Below are 16,842 nucleotides of genomic sequence, written 5' to 3' on the forward strand. Positions count from 1 at the left end.
TGCGCTTGGCAGCAACCTTACTTTTTGGTGCCAAAACCTCCTTCACCCACCCATTGGTTAGGGTGTTGTTAGTTGTTTAAGCAAGATAAAACCTGATGGAACCTGATTAATCTATTCAAATTGTGTTTTAAATGTGGTTTTATTTTTTTGTATGGCAATTTTCCTGATTTTGTCCTGTTGTGCATTTTATATTGTGTTTTAATGGATTTTTGTGAACCACTCAGAGTTTCATCTTTTGGGCAGTATAGAAGTTAAATAATTTTGAGGGCTCTTATAGAGGAAGAAAAATATACAAGTCAGGATTGGCAGTACAGTGACTTAAAACTTTGTGTAATGTTTTAAGTATGATATGCTAATGTAAACTAGCATTAATCTTATCAAATAGACTAAAAAGGAGGGGGGACATCTAGAAATGCAAATCAAAAGATCATATTTGCAAAGCCCTCTTCTTGGCTGTCATTTATCCTTAAACCATAGTAGGTGATTTATGTCCCCATTGTTTTAGTAGGAGAGTCATATGCTGACAATTTGCTTACACCAGAACCATGTTTGAACAAGCTACAACTCTCACACTGACTCTACAAAAAAGGTGCAACTCAGCATAATTTTCTTTGTGTGTACAAGCACAACAGATCTGGGACTGAGGATTCAAATTAACCCAGTAAGTGCCTTAGATTATTATGGAATCATCCTCCAAAAAGGCTAGTGCCTTAAAAACCTCCGTGCCTGGTGCAGGACTCCCAGCATTTAAAATTTACCATGTGCCCTTGCAACAATACTATACTTTGTCTCTCAATCATGTGGGCTAGGATGGTCAGTGGATGCAACTTAAAGAATACTCAGAGCCAAAACTTTTGTCTAAAAATACTTTATTAGAGCAAGTTTCCCAGGAAACAAATTGGATACATAAGATGATACCCAATGCATAAACTCTGCTACTTAGATCTCATGTGGAAAAAACAAATACAGACAAGTGGCGAATCACCTGATTCACAGAAGCACCATAGCCAAGACCATGCTGCTTTGGTTAAAGTCATGGCATTAGGGGCCTGACCCACCATTTCACCAAGTTTTGAAGAAAAATGTTTACAGAGTAACCATTGTTTCATATGTTTTGTTGTGTTCTTTCATGCTCAGTTCACAAAGATAAAACCCTTTGAAGATAGGAGAACAAATGATTTCAGCATTAAATGCCAAAACATACAGAAATATTAATACTAATTTACAACATAATACAACATTGTTTAATTTTTATTGTTTACAAAAGTTCTCAGGCTTCCTATTCAGGCAGGATGCTACATAGGGCTAAAACATTTTAAAGTATGTGTAGAACATTGACCACATTAAAGGAATGCTTTTGTCCTAACTGCAAAGGACAAGAGTTTCAGAGGTTATGTCCTATGGCTCAACATTCAAAGACACCAATAAAATTGGATATAGACACTATGTGTTCAATAGATTATTTACAGACTTCAAACCAGTAAAAACAAAGTAGGAAAAAGAAGCCCAACACAATGAAAGTTGCACAAAAATAAAAATGAAAGGAACGTTTAATTTTTAATTTCCATTCTATCCCATCTGTTTGATTCTGGTAGTTCTGATTACAACGAAACATGAACTGGAATTTGATTCTAAACTGTAACAGCATAACCAGAAGCCAACCCAAATACAAATTCTTCCCAAATACAGTCAAGCTCACGAGAAGAAAACTCAATTGCTATGGGCCAGCCGCCAGGAATACTCACGCATGTTCTTGTTGCCTGGACATACCACATGGATACACTCAAGAGGGCAAAATGATTAACTATATAGTCTTTATGAGCAGACAACTATTATATCACTCAGAGACAAACTTACACAAGACCCCTGGACCTTTCAACTACAGTGAAACTTCTCTTGTGAATGCTAGCCAACTGAAGCACATTTTTTTTGCTGTTGGCCCATCTCTGAACCACAGGACAAAGGCAAGCCAAGAAGCAGAGCTCTTGGAAGCAAGGGTATCACTGGTCATCATTATCAACCTATTATTCTGTAGTCTCCAAAACAGGTTTCAGAACCCTTGCACTATGCATAGGAACATTCTGAAAGTAACCAGAGGAGGGACGATCTGATCTTTTACCGTCCAAGCAAGTGATCTGTACAAGGTAAGGGTTTCTGACCAAGTACTGGGTGCATTAACAGGGGCAAGCAGCGTAATAGGCTTCCTACTTCCAGGTCTCCCTGCCTGCAAAAGTGTTCTGGTGTCCATGAAGTGAATGAAGACATGGTGTTCCATGCACCCAAGCTGTATTCCTTCTCACTCCCAAGCAAATTCAAATATGCTGCAATAGTTGTAAGTTTAGCCATCCTGTGCCATGTACCTAAAGCTTGCAAGGGAGAAAACTGGAGAGAATGTTACTTCAGGAGTTCCATGGATGTAGCAAGTTCTAATCATTAATCTCCCCAACAAATAAATAAAAAGAAAAATACTTTAACTATCTTTTATATCAAAAGATAATCAGAGCTTTGCTTCCTTTGATTTCTTTTAATGGCCCTTACTAAACAGTGCACACATTTTTCTAACCCAGCTTCCCCTATCCAGAAGCATATACATGAATTGGTGTTAATAGCAATCATACAAATACATCCACACTAACGCAGGGATACATTGTGCATCTGTTTATGTGTCCATATGTAAAAGTTTTTGTAATGTATTTTAAAGTGTTAACCTCTATGAACTGCTCAGAATATTGCAGGTCCTGGAGGGTATAAAAATATAATAATAATGAACAGGCTGGTGATTCTTATGTCAGTGGGGCTCTTTATCCATTTATTCTGACATGGACAGCTCAAAACAAAAACTACAATGGACAGGGAACCCCATTAACACAGCAGGCACCAGCCTCCCCATCTTATCACTAATACTCAACACAGTAATTTCATGAGGATGGCTCCATGTGAACACTGACTGCAAAGGCAAATCAGGTGTTTGGATGGACTGCCTTCTAAGAGCCAGTAAATTGTGTTGATACAAATCTAATAGTCAGACTATTCCTGTTCATCACAACTGTGAACTGAGAACTCAATTTACAAATACCTATTTATGGACACTGAAAGGGATTACACCACCCACTGCTTACATTATCCATTGTCATGGGGATGAAACCATTAACTATTATACTACAAGTGGTCCTGTTTCTGAAGCAAATCAGAAGTTTCCTTAACAGAATCTACTCAAAAGTTATACTTCCCATCACATATTTTGTCATATTTTATTCAAAGCACAAATCAAGGACATTCAAAGCATTATAAAAGTTATGAAGCATCATAGTAGACTTTTCCACTTCTGCAGAGAATTGTAAACTAATTTAGTAAAGCAGAACTAGGGCTTCATTTATACTGCAATAGAGAAAAAGGACAACCTATATAAAAATAGACAGAATAGCTTTTTAGTGCCTTGCCTATATGTATCTTTTTGTTGAAGTGATTCATCAGTTTCTAACCAAACCAAAGATTCAGATCTTGACACTGCAAAGGTTTTGTATGTTTTGTTTAATCAATAGGCTTTCAAGTATACATTTTATTATTTAATATAGTGCTTTCACTTTCACACCATAGATACAACTAAGTCCTTTGCAACATTTTAAAACTGTGTACAGTTCTCTGTGGACCACATAACTAAGCAGGGCCCAGTGACCAACAGTGGGGAACACATGCAAGTGTTTCCCCTCCCCAGCATTGCTTGGTCATAAGACTTACATTAAATACTTATTCAAGCTGGGCTTCTCCTGAGTACTAACATCTCACCACAGCTGCATACAGTTTGGCTTTATTAACTCAGTGGCAAAGTTATCCACAGAAGAAAGAAAATCCCCTATATATTTTCCACATGCCTGGTGCTTCTTCACAGAGAACACATGAAAAATAGCACCTTGTGATTAGCTTCTGATCCAAGACCAGAAAGAGGAAGCTGGGATCCAGATTCATCCCTTATGAGGTACATATTGCTGGAGATAAACTGATACACACAATGCAGTGCAGACTACTGCACATTGCTAAGAACTTATATTCAAGCTATAGCAGAGTTGAGATTTCTTTAAAGAAAAGTTGAATCAAATATGCAATTCTACTTGCCTTCTGAAATGCTGTAAGCAAAAAGTGTATTAACAGTGACTTCAAGTACCTTGATGCCCAGAGGTAAGCTCCAAGTACAAAGATTCAGCCAAATTCTTAAATCTTTCATATCGGTCCAAAGTATTCCAGTAACTGATTACCTAAGATCAGAGCAAATCTCTCTCTATACTCCACAGACTCAGACAGCAGACCACAGACTGGTCTCCCATCTCTTGCCAAATCCTTCAACTGTTGCATATTAGCCTGTCAACTCTCAATAGGCATCACATGTTGGAATGGCATTCTGTTTCTCTCCAATCATGACCAGAGCCAAAAAACAGTATCAATGTTTAGACTTGTATTAATACTTCTTATATGGAAAAGGGAACAAAGTATTGTTTTCATACACTTATTTTCCTAAATGTAATTAAGAATAGTAGGAAGATCTTGTAACTTTGCAGCATGTGTAAACAAATCACAGTTTAAGAGACTTTTTGGAGTCTGTAAAGCAGAAAGAGCTTAACAGATGAACCATATCTGGAATGTACAGGGTCTGTTGTATTAAACTGACTCTTGGGAGCAAACGGCTTTTAAAAAGAAAACACTGCCATGTGATCAATATTTATTGAATGTTTTGGACAAAACCTAATGGGAACAGACTTTTAACTCAGCAATATCCACACATTTTTTTAAAAAGTGCAAAAGTTTCTTTCAGAGGAAGCTGCTCTTTTTGGCTATCAAGATTCAGTAAGTATCTTTTTTTTTCCCCAAACAGAGAAGGTATATTCCTTACAGAATTGCCAAAGAAGAACTTGTCAAGACCAATCACACTGTTCCAACTTAGCCCCAAAATAGCAGCAAACAGATATTTTATTACATGGCAAGAAATAAGTCCAAACTCCTCTTCTAGGTATAGTTTGCATCAAAGAACCTGAGTATCAGTAGAGCTGAACCAAGCCTCAGGATATTCTCCCTTCCAACACTGCTTCAGTGTCTCCTCCTATTGGGAATAAAATACTTCTAATATAGTCACTATCTGCATCCTCTTGAGCTTGCACATGATGATGAACCATCTGAAAAAGTCAAGAGAAAACTATTTAAAGCATCCTCTCCTTTGGGGTCCTATATTTCTCAAAACAAAACATCCATTACCCTACCATGTGTAAAAATGACCCAAGAAATTGAAAACATATTTCTTATAAGCTAGACAAGGTATGTTGATTGCAGCTGAATCATACATCCCGAAAGCCATATTGCATAACATATAGGAATGCTTGCATAAGCCAGAAGCATCAAAGATGGCTCATCTAGCTGCTCTGTACAATGGACCTGCAAGTTCACTTGGTCCCTTAGGCAGTCTGGGTGGACCTTGTTGGCAGGGTATCTATTCAATTGTGGTACACTGAAAACAGGTTTGTCTCTCACTAAATGGATCATTTCAACCGTCCCACACTAAGTTAACAACTCCCTGAATAATAACATGTTTGTACATTCTACTAAGGAGAGTCCTACCGCATCCTAAAGTTGAATACCTCACTGTAAAGCAGGATGTATTATTATTAAAATAACTCTAACACTTTAAGTTACTTACTGTAAGTTAATTCTTCTCCAGCTCTTTTACGTGACTGGTCACCTCTAAAACAACAAAGGTGCAGGGAAGGAATTACCAAAAGCTAACATGAAGCCTGATGTCAGCCTAGACTTTAAAATCCAAGACTTTAAAACAGCTTAGAATACCTGTTTAAGAATATCTGTACAGACCTTCAAGAGTAGCAATACAGGTGATCCAAAGGTAAAATGTATGAAATAAATGAAACCTGCAAAAAGGACAAGCCTTGTTTCTAATATTTACAGCCATTTTTTGCATTACCTGAGAGGCAGAATACCATTTCTGCATCAATATTGCCACACACTAGTAAGGTCTGAAGCAAGGAACACAGAATGGACAAGCAATATATTTACTTCCTATACTAGCTCATCTCCTCCACTTTAAGTAACACTGGGGGGTGGGGGCGCAAGGGGAATGACATAATCCATCCATTCCATGCAATGTGCTCAGTATCAATGTAGTATGAGACATAACTACAAAGTAGCAGGAATTCCACCGAAAATCTAACACGATGTTGGAAAATATGGTAGCTTCATTTCAGAGGGAGATAGCAGCTTCATCCCAGCATGGATGGAAAACATGTAATGACATAGTCCAAAATCATGCTATTAGGTACAGAAGGATAGCCTTCAACAGCAAATTTTAAGATACTGTTTAAAGGATAGCAAATGTTGTAAACCACACAGAAAGCTTGGCTACTGGACAATTCAGAAATGAAATAAATAGTAAGTATTAAAGAATGGCCATCTAGTTTATTAGCTACATTTTTGCTATCATGAGAACTCCATTTGGTATTTCTGCCTTGAACAAAAAGTAGCCTGATAACTGTCAAAACAAATGTCCTCTTCCATTCTGTGCATCATCACTGGATGGCAAAATAAAAGTTCTTTTAATAAATTTATGAATCATAGTTAAACTATTTTCTACTATAAGTGACCTATCTGTAGATAATTTATCCCCTGGAAAGTTGCCAGTGCTAAATCTTGGCTTAATTTACCAAAGGTCACCAGGGAAAAGCAATTTAGAATTCTAAACTAAAATGAAACAAAAAGCTTAATCAAATTTCAAGATTTAAGTGATTAGATGTAATTTCACATGTTTTCTACTGGCAGGCAAGAAACATACAGTCATCCTGCACAGCTGAAAGCGTTCAAATAATACCATTTATGGTGTACATTGGAAGAGAAACAGTTTGAGAACACAAAAAAGTTACGGTTTTCAATCACTCCTCCATTTCAACATTCAAAAGGAATACTGAAAACCATCCTCACTAATTTTCTCTGTACAAAAACTGTTGGTCATATTTAGATTATCTAGTAAATTGCTGTTTCCTAACTAATATAAACAGATAGCACTGTGACAGAGAAATTGGCTAGTAGTAACATGAAACAAATACCATCTCTTTGTACAAAAAGTATTTTTTAATCAGGAATTATAGACTTCTGACAAACAGGGACAATATATATATCTCAAAAATACTCGTATCTTGGATGCGCTGTGCCATGTAAAAACCCTGTAGCATAGTATCCAACTGGGTAATTATTTGATTAGCACACAAACAGAACCATAAACTTTCTTAAAGCAATTATAGACAGACACTTGCCACTTTCCTATGACGTGTGCTGTAGTAACTGCAGTGGTTCTTTGAATGCTATACCTGCTATACCTGTAGGAAAATTGTTCTGTATTTGCAATATTTTGTAATATGCTCAAGTTTGTGGTTTTAGGCACTATATAAACCAAGGTCATGAGGGTACCAAACTTCATAAAGACAATTTAACAAATGTTAGGGGAAAAACCCCTATTGCTTAATTTTTCTGCTTTGCTGAGAGTAGGCATGGTTGCGCATGCAGCCCATCAGCTTCTTCCCCTGCCCATTACCTCTCTTCTAGGAGAATGCTCTCACCCCTGGAGATAAGAGGTTTTTTCCTGCTGAGCACTTTAAGAGATTTGTGATATCGAGTGCCGAATATATAGATACCCAAAAAACAATTTGAGTAGTGAGATATAATAAGCCCTAGGCCCAAAATTTTAAGACACAAGGGCTATTACCTGGAAAATCCCTCCTGAATAAGTTCTTGTTGAAGTTTCTGGTCTTGTGCAGCATATTCCTCAAGCTGAGCTTCTACAGCAGGAGGGAGGATGTTCGGGATAAATTTGGAAAACAAAGCTGGTGCCATCTGTACCCATTCTGTGTGGAAATGGAAAGCAAATGCAATGAAATAAACTAAACTGAAGTGGTTTCGCAGATGTTACGAAGTTTGTGTGTGCCTTCCCTCCCCTCATGCACATATATATGTGCAGCTATTAGATCATATGGCAGCTCTATGAAATCCCAGTAACAAGCTTTATATTTAAATATGAGTAAAATGTAATATTGCTACATACTAAATGAGAATCTTCATAGAAGACCACCTTGAATGCTCCAGGTCACTAGATTTAATGAAATATATATTAAATATGCAAGGAAAAATGGCAGTTGGGTAGCACCCTGGTAGGTTACAAATGTTTGGAACGTAAGTGTAAAAAGTTTAATCTTTGTATCTTGAAATTAATGGACTGATCTAATGTCTGGCATCTGCCTCAAATATAGTGTGTAGAGAGACCTGAACACAAAATGAGGCACATTTACCAGCAGACTGTGTTATGGAAACATACTCCAAAGATACCACTCTAGGTATCAAATGAAAGCCCACATATTGTGGCACACATATACCCTGGATAAAGGTATACACAAGACATAAGATCATAAGAAAAGCCATGCTGGATTAGATCAAGGGTTTTTCTAGTCAAACACCCTTTCACACAGCGGCCAACCAGCAAACAAAAAAACAAACTGTACTGCCAGATTTTGCCTGGACTTTCTCATGCCACAAATTACAAAGCAACCAATGATATACCCTATGCATAAATTCAATGACCTAATTAAGGTTGTCTCAGATGCAGAACTAGACACCTGCTCAAATTATTTTCTCTCTATTTGCTTACAAATATATCAGCATTTCATATGACTCAACTGAAGATCTTTTTTATTAAAAGCCTACTCAGTGCAGGGAGAAAAATATACAAAATGGTATCATCCTGTTTGTTGTACATATGCCTTATTAAAAAAAACCACGTGCAAATCAAGTCAAGAAATTAATGCACTTAAGTCTCCCCCCCACCCCCGGCATTATAACCTCATACAATGACAGGAAACAACAGGGAAAATATATGGACTTTAACTAAAAATTCTTTATTATAAATCAACAAAACTCACTTTTACTATGGAAAAAGTTATTACATGTTCTACTTATCACATGTTCTGTCACCACTATTTCACCAGATGAAATTATTTGACAAATTGCACAAATAATATTCAAACAGTTGTATTTGCTCACTTTTTAAATTTACAGTGGGAGGCGAAGAGAGAGCAAATATAAAATTGATCATGTTGAATTTAGGAGATTTACCAGGTGGATTTTTTTTTTGCTCCAGACTGGCAAAAAAATAAAATTACCAGTTGCACATGTAAGTTTTAAGGAAGAATTAGAATAGAGTTTTACTGATTGGACAGAGTCTCGCTAAAAAACAACAAATTATATCCTCTTCAGGCAGCACAAATCCTTAATATCAAAGTCAACACACAACCTGACATGCTGAAGCCCAACGTTTAAATACTGATTTTACTCTTAAAATAATTTTAAATAAATTCCTAGTGTTCAATTGACCCTGTCACTCTCTTATAATAGCCACTGCTCAACTCCAACCTTAGAACTTAACTTAAAGAACATATCCTGGAGTTCGATCTTGAGATTTGTTGCATAAGTGTAAAACACATGGATTTGAAACCTGTATTTCACTGTTTTGAGGAATTAAGAGAAATTGAAAGGACTAGAAGACACCTTGTTACTATGTTCCACTATTTCATCACGGGGTGCACTCAAGTTCTCATACAAAGTATCAGGTTTCCAAGAATATATGGTACCACAAAATAAATGACAGACTATTCAGAAAAAGATGATTTACCTGGCCTAAGCATATACAGTCCTTTGACAATGTTTGCCATTGTGGAAGGGTTTATCCAAAAAGGCGTAGATTGGGCTTCTAAAAGTAAAGCTGAAATGAGAAGAGAAACTAATTTGCAAATTAATTTTATATCAAGTATTGATTTGTCTAGTATTTCATGTATTGTGGCATGTGTTAACATTACCAAAATCTGTTGTTTTTGTCTACCAAGTGGTTCTACACCAAGCGACTCAGTATATACTATTCTTAAAGACATGCACAACTTTTCAATGTATTTCTTCATATATTTGCCTTCCTGAATACCAGAGTGCTATTCTGATGATGCTGTTTAAGGCAGATTTTTCACATATCTGCAATTTTTACTGTTTCCAAAAAATTGTCATGCCCATTGGTCACTTGCATGTTGCTCTCCATTCAAAACAGACCTAAGCAATATAATTTTAGTCTGAATAATAGTAACTTATCACAACTTTCCTGCACCAGCAATTCATTAATACTATTAACAACCTTCCTATTTGTAACATTTAACTCCAAAAACTTTGGAGTAGGCAATAGAACAGCACTTATCCACTGTAATGTCATGGCGTATTCAGTTTCAGAGGCAAATGCCCATGTACACCAGTTGCTGGGGAACATGGGCAGGAAGGTGCTGCTATGCTTGTGTCCTGTTTGCAGGTTCCTACGGGCATCTTGTTAACTCATGGGAACCCACATTCTGTGTGAACAGAATGCTGGGCTAGATGGGCTCTTGTGGGGCAGCATGACTCTTTTTAGTTTCACCATGATAGCAAGAGAAGAAGCTGCATTTCCACTTTGAAACAATATGTGTAGCGAATATACCCCTTGCCTGAATGAAAATTTGCATTCTTCTGGGGATTCCACAACCATTAACACATGTCTTCCCCATGCTTCTTCACTTAAGAGGAGAAATAAGGCATGTGTCTCATCACTGAACTGTCACCAAAATTCAGCAGCAATGGAGGATATTGCCCCCAGTGGGTTCAAGGGATGGAAACTGGCCCCTACAAAGTTTGACACACCTGAATAAATAAATGCATCATTTTTTAATCTGTCCACAGCACTGCTACTATGCTGTGAAGATATGGTCATGTAGCTAATATAAAGAATTCCTTGGCAGGCTGCTTGTAGCAAGTTGGTTGGAGACAGTCTCTGATCTAAGCTGGGAGAAAAGATGGGCAGGGCAAGCTGCTCCCCACATGTGAAAGGGATAACATGGCGGTGATGGCCTTAAGCGGTTAGGTAGCCAACTTTCCACAAGATTGAACTGTGGAAGATTGCTTCAAAGAATCAGCTATGAATCGGACAGTGAGGAGCAGCATTACAGTAACGTGAAAGTTCCTTGGCCTATCAAAGATGTCCAGGCCCATTCCTCCAACACAGAATCAGGTGTGCAGATGCACTGAGCAAGGGAGGATAAAAACAAATGAAAAAAAAATTTGTAAAAATTTAAATTGAATTTCTAATTAATTAATTAAATGCTTTTTGCAGAAAAAAGATCTATCTAATTTTCTGTTTAAGATACATTGTAGTCCAAAGGTGACGCATCATAAAATAAGGACTGGTTTTATGTAGCTTGAGGCTGTATATTCATGCAATGTTTAAATTTTCTCGTAAATAAACTAGAGCAATTCATTCATAATGACATGCTCTTCCAGAGGTTTTTGTAACATCACTGGGCAATTTTTACAGTACTTCAAACTATGATTTTGTGTCTGCAGATATCACATGCCTGTTCTTCACAGAAAAAAAATGTTATAAAATAAACAGACTTGAGGAAAAAGACCTCAATCCTATTGTTCCTTTGCAAATCTATGTACACAGAATCAGCCCCATGCCTCTTAAGTGCCAAGTTTCAGAAAAGTTCAATGAATAGAAGAAGATTATTGGGAGCAGGATAGATCCACACAAGAAGCTAAGTGTGAGGAGGGAGGGGCAAACAGTAAAAGTGGAAAGTGAAATCTTCTGATCAGAATACTCTACAAGTCTTTGGATCTTTTTGCGTATCATATTGTTTTTTCCTGGAGAAATCCGATAATGGCAGCAGGACATGAAAAAAGACCCAATTAGGGAATATTTTCATGAAGCTTCTCTACCTCTGAGTAAGGCATACATGCATGCAAATTATATAGAAAACTATGATCTAAATCTAGTCTTATCGTCTAGTAATTTAAATCATGATTTAGATCAATTTGATTCAAATAAAATCCATCCTGGCACCGACCATGCTTGCTGGGCAGCAGAGACCCTGATCGAGCTGGTCTGATTTATTAAAGGTAGCAGTACACCTACTCCTGAGTGTAGTTTTTAATACTGTGCTAGAATGCAGTCACCAGAACCTGCAGAGCTCTCCTTGTACTCTTGAGGGGTCATAAACTACAGAAGGGCATCAGGTATCTGATTAACACTATTGCTTTGGTTTGTTGGAACAGTATCAGTAGCGGGAAAACCTTCTCCCAAGTTCTGGCTGACATTAATGGCAAATGAACAGACTAGTTTCATATGGACAAGCACCTAGGTAATTCCAATCTTTTATAAAACAACAACAAAAACATTTGTCCAAACCACAAACAAGTTCTCTCTTAACATACGCCAACTGGCCTAATTCTGGAATTCTCTTAACATACTCCAATTGGCTCTCCATGTCACAAGAACAGGAAATGCTATAATTATTAGTGCCCAGATATTACTACTGTGGCACTTCTTATTAATTTCCCTTTATTTAATCTCACAGCGTTTGTAGCTAAAATGATTGTGAGCTCAGAAAACCAACTCTGCCAACAAGTTAGTCCTGAAAATATTCACCAAATCATTTGAATTGGTGAATAAATTGTGAAATAAATGGGGTTAACTCCATAAAATTAAGAGAACTGATTCAGGCTGTGTCTTTCATATCATTTTGTTTCACTTTCATTTGATTATCATAACAAGTTTCACAAGCTATTACATTATTTCTAAATTCACATCAACATACCACTATGGGACACAGACACAAGCCTTGTTAGAATAAAAGAATATAAGAAGTTGCCTTATATTACTGAGACAGATCACTGATCCATCTTGCTGAATAATGCTTATTTTAACCGCGAACAGCTCTCCGATATCATTTACATCCCTACCCAGTAACTTTTACTACCACCTGCTACCCTGTAACTGAAAATACTGGAAATGAATCTGGATCTTCTGGTTACAATGTATGTATTCTATTGCTGAGCTTAGGCACAAGAACTAGGCAGCTTCATAGAAAACAGGTGGGAATACACTGGAAGTCAAATCTACAGTGGAATCTATGGAGACGCCTTTCAGGTCCAGATTATGTTAACCAGAGACAATACATGCTGAATTAGGTGTAATGGTGGCAAAGGCTTACATGCTTAAATTAGCCTTGGTCTTTTGACTAAAGCTTATTTTCAAATAGCACCTGAAATTACACTGGTTGCAGTCTGAGGTGGGTTTAACTTCATGAAAACAAAAGATCCTCATGAAGATGTTGAATATGGGCTTTTTAATATTCTTTCTATCCCTAAGCCATGATAAACCCAGCTGAGATACTGATGTGCAGTCTCAAATAACCAAACATTGCAAGCTACACTTCTATTAAGTTATATGTCTGTTTAACTCCTTGTCATCATGTACGAGATGTATTTCCAAAAGATTTGGTTGATTTACCAAATTCGAAAATGAGAAGAGTTGTCTCTTAGGCACATTTAAATGTTCCTCCCTTAGCAAATAGGGCATCCCTAAGAAAGGTGTGGTTTGTTTCAGAAATTATTTATCAAATAATGTTACTTATTTTGTCCTTGAATGCAATATCCTGAATAAGGTATATTGGATAGATTTAGTGAGGGAAATATCTTTCCTAGAAAAAATGTGTTTAAGTAATTGATGCCAATGCACAGGTAACATTTAGAAGAGCAAAACTCCTTGTGTTAGCCCTACAATAGACTGCAACGGCTAAAGAACAAATATGAAATACCGTATTTTTTGCTGTATAAGACACACTTTTCCCTCCTCAAAAGTAAGGGGAAATGTCTGTGTGTCTTATAGAGCAAATGTGTGTGTGCCCGACGCCCGGGACGCTGCCGGCCCGCCGGCACCACGTGGGGCCACCTGGCCGGCATGCGCTCAGCGCACGCTGCTCCACCCCCTCCCCTCCGGCATAGGTGAGAGCTCTGCCGCTCAGGGGGAGCAGTGCAGAGGAGGAGCCACGGGCTTTAACCCACTGGCCGCACGGAGAGACGGAGTGCTCACCCCCACCGCTCGGGAAGACCTGCCGCCACGCCACCCGGAAGACCACCGCCGGCATGCTGCCGGCCTGGCTGCACCACACCTGGCCGGCACGTGCTCAGCGTGCCCTGCTCCGCCCCCCTCCTCCAGTGCAGGTGAGAGCTGTTAATCACAGGTCAGTGTGTGTTTTCAAATGGCAACCCGTCCTTTAATGAAGCCCATGGGGAAGTGATGGGGAATGTGCCTGTGATTATCAGAAAGCTTTCCATGGATCCCTCCTCTAAAAACTAGGTGCGTCTTATGGTCAGGTGCAAAAAACAGAGCGATAAATACGGTATTACACTACCTTGCTCTTGCAGTATTACTGTATGTACCATGTTAGTATTAATGTCTGTTGCATACTGGCTAATTGTTACCTTACAATAAAACTATGACTTTAGAATACAATGGAAATGCAGAAAAGGATGAATACTGGCCACTACAGTGACAGGCCGGGGGAGGCGGGGAGACAATTTAACTCACCAGTCCTTTTTGGATCAGTAGGTCCATTTGAAACTACTGTGGCCACCACCACAAAATGCCTAATTATTGGGTGCTTAGGCTGTGGCTTCTATTTCATGCTACAGAAATATTCCTTTAACAAGAGACTGTCTAATTCAGTTGGTGGCACAATACAGTTAACACTTTAAAAATACATATTGCCCATGTCCATTTGGCTATTTTTTGCAGAGAGAGTATTTTATACAAATAAATTTTCTACTGGAACAGTTTTAATATTCATCACTGATGCACATGCTCTGGTAAATTATTTACAGTACCTGCTTCATGGAAATTAACAAACTGTCTGCATAAATAATCCTCTGTGCCCTTTCGGGAGCTAAAAAACTGATATAAAATTGGAAGGAAAAACACTCACCTAGTATAAGGCAACGGACTGAAGACATTATACATTAATATTTCAACAGATGGCATATAAATACAAGCTTCAAATGGATAGTTATATCGCTATTTAGTCTGCTTTTGTAATGGATTACTTTCGCAGTGGCAGCCAATCTCAGCCTTGTGAGTTAAAGCAGTTGTATGAATAAGGCCTCTTAGGAAAAACAAGTATGCATTCTTCTTTGCATTCTCCATCTTGTAAAGCAGAGGTGGGCAGAAAGTAACCGTCCAAAGAGTATGGACTACAACTTCACAACCCCCAACCAATGGCCATGCCATCAGGAGTTTCTGGGATCTGAAGTCCCAAACATCTGATATCTACTATCTTCCCACCCCTGTTAAAAAGTATATTCAGAACTGGTAACTGCTAAAGATAGTGCCTTGCTGCAACAGTCATGGGCCAAGTTCAGAAAAATAAAAGCTGCCCAGGCTTATATTAAGCAAGTTGGAGGCAAATCGGTTGGAAAAACTATTAAAACACATTGTTGGGATGAAGGTTCCTATTCACAGAGCTTATACAAGCATTATTTATATTCTCTTAATAAGTGAACATGTATGACACATATATGCCCATCTTATAATCCAGAACTAACATCGGGATTCAAAGAGCCTCACGTACAAGCAGAAAGAATCTCAGCTCATATACAGGTATGGGGGAGGCAAAGAAGGTACCAGTTACCTTTCCTGGATGTAGCTCCTCACAGTGCCTCAAATACTTGTGAGGAGTTCTGCAACACCCAGAAACAGCTTGGGGGACACCTACAAAGAGTCACAGTTGGGAGTCTAGAAAAGCATTGGAGATGTGTGTAACACTGCACATAGCATTCCTGCTGCAAGCACAACCCTTAAGCTCATTCTTTTGATACTTCTGTCCAATAAAATAGAATAAGGTTGCAGGATCCCAATGCTGACATCCCAACATTAGAGTTTATAGTATTTCAATTTCCTTGATGGGAGACACTGGGAAAATCCCAGCAAAGAAATCACTTGTTATCTTGCTTTTCTCAAATTTCATTAGTGAGGGAAATTAACACAGACCTTTCAAACAGCATTCAATGTGTGTGTTCACTGGAATCATGCCAGATGCACGCTATATCTGGGGTTTTATTAAATATGCCAACCTCAGGCAAAGAGCAATTTTATTCCTTCCTGCTCTCCATTTCTGACATGGCTAATCTCTTAAGTGGTTACTTTGGGATATCCAATCTTGGCGAAAGTAAGTTGAACTAGTTGAGTCAACTAAGGGGTTAAATTGTCATTAATATCACTGAGGAAATGCCAATATAGCTATTTCATAGTGAAAAGTAGTTTCAAATATGCATACTCCCTTCACAAGGGAATATGAAATATAAATTTAACCTCCTGACCTTCCAAATGGAGACTCCAGTGCACAAAAAAGATTAACTGAATTAGAGTTTAAAATGCAAAATAATATCCTCATATCCTGATCTACATTATGTAAGCACTGGGTAGAGCATAGATCTGGATCTATTGGCAGTTGACTGGCAACAGACCAGCAAGAATGTCTGACTCTTGACCTTTTAACAACAGCAACACAAAATTACTCCCCACACCTTCAACACCCTACTCTGAATTATATCGCAGAATCAAAGAAAGCTTAAAGTAAGAGTAGATTTTTACAAGGAAGGATGGTGAACTCCATCAAGTTCTGGCACTTAAAACAGGCATGAAATGTTTTTAATTCTAAGAATACATTTTCTGAACAATGCTTCAGCTAGATGTCAGGTTTCTAGGGGTGGGGGTGGGGGGGGAATACCTTTTATTCCAACAGATACTGGCTTGTTTTATTCACACCCATCTGCTTTAAAACTTGAAGTCTGGTGATTTGCTGAAAAAGTGTTGATATTTCAAGCTTGAAACTGCAAGTTTTAAAATGTAGATTTACACTGAAATTAAGCTACATTCCCTACGAGTTTTTCTGTGCTGTG

At 38.0% G+C, this 16,842-nt stretch overlaps 1 protein-coding gene across 3 annotated transcripts in view; it reads right to left on the reverse strand.

Annotated features, from left to right (window-relative positions):
* Positions 1-852: 852 nt before the first annotated feature.
* Positions 853-16,842, reverse strand: part of CACUL1 (CDK2 associated cullin domain 1) — a 45,839-nt gene continuing 29,849 nt past the window's right edge. Inside the window, exons 6-9 of one of the 3 annotated variants that reach the window (XM_044439715.1) lie at positions 9,710-9,799; positions 7,754-7,892; positions 5,684-5,727; positions 853-5,165 (exon numbers count right to left, since the gene is read on the reverse strand). In XM_044439715.1, the coding sequence (XP_044295650.1) occupies positions 5,125-5,165; positions 5,684-5,727; positions 7,754-7,892; positions 9,710-9,799 (314 nt within the window). In that variant the 3' untranslated portion in view covers positions 853-5,124. Of the gene's footprint in view, positions 5,166-5,683; positions 5,728-7,753; positions 7,893-8,089; positions 8,135-9,709; positions 9,800-16,842 lie in introns of those variants that run through there. The other 2 variants (XM_044439723.1, XM_044439732.1) reach the window with 2 other exon arrangements.

This window comes from Varanus komodoensis, unplaced genomic scaffold, assembly GCF_004798865.1.
Source record: "Varanus komodoensis strain SLA01 unplaced genomic scaffold, ASM479886v1 scaffold1, whole genome shotgun sequence".
NCBI lineage: Eukaryota > Metazoa > Chordata > Lepidosauria > Squamata > Varanidae > Varanus > Varanus komodoensis.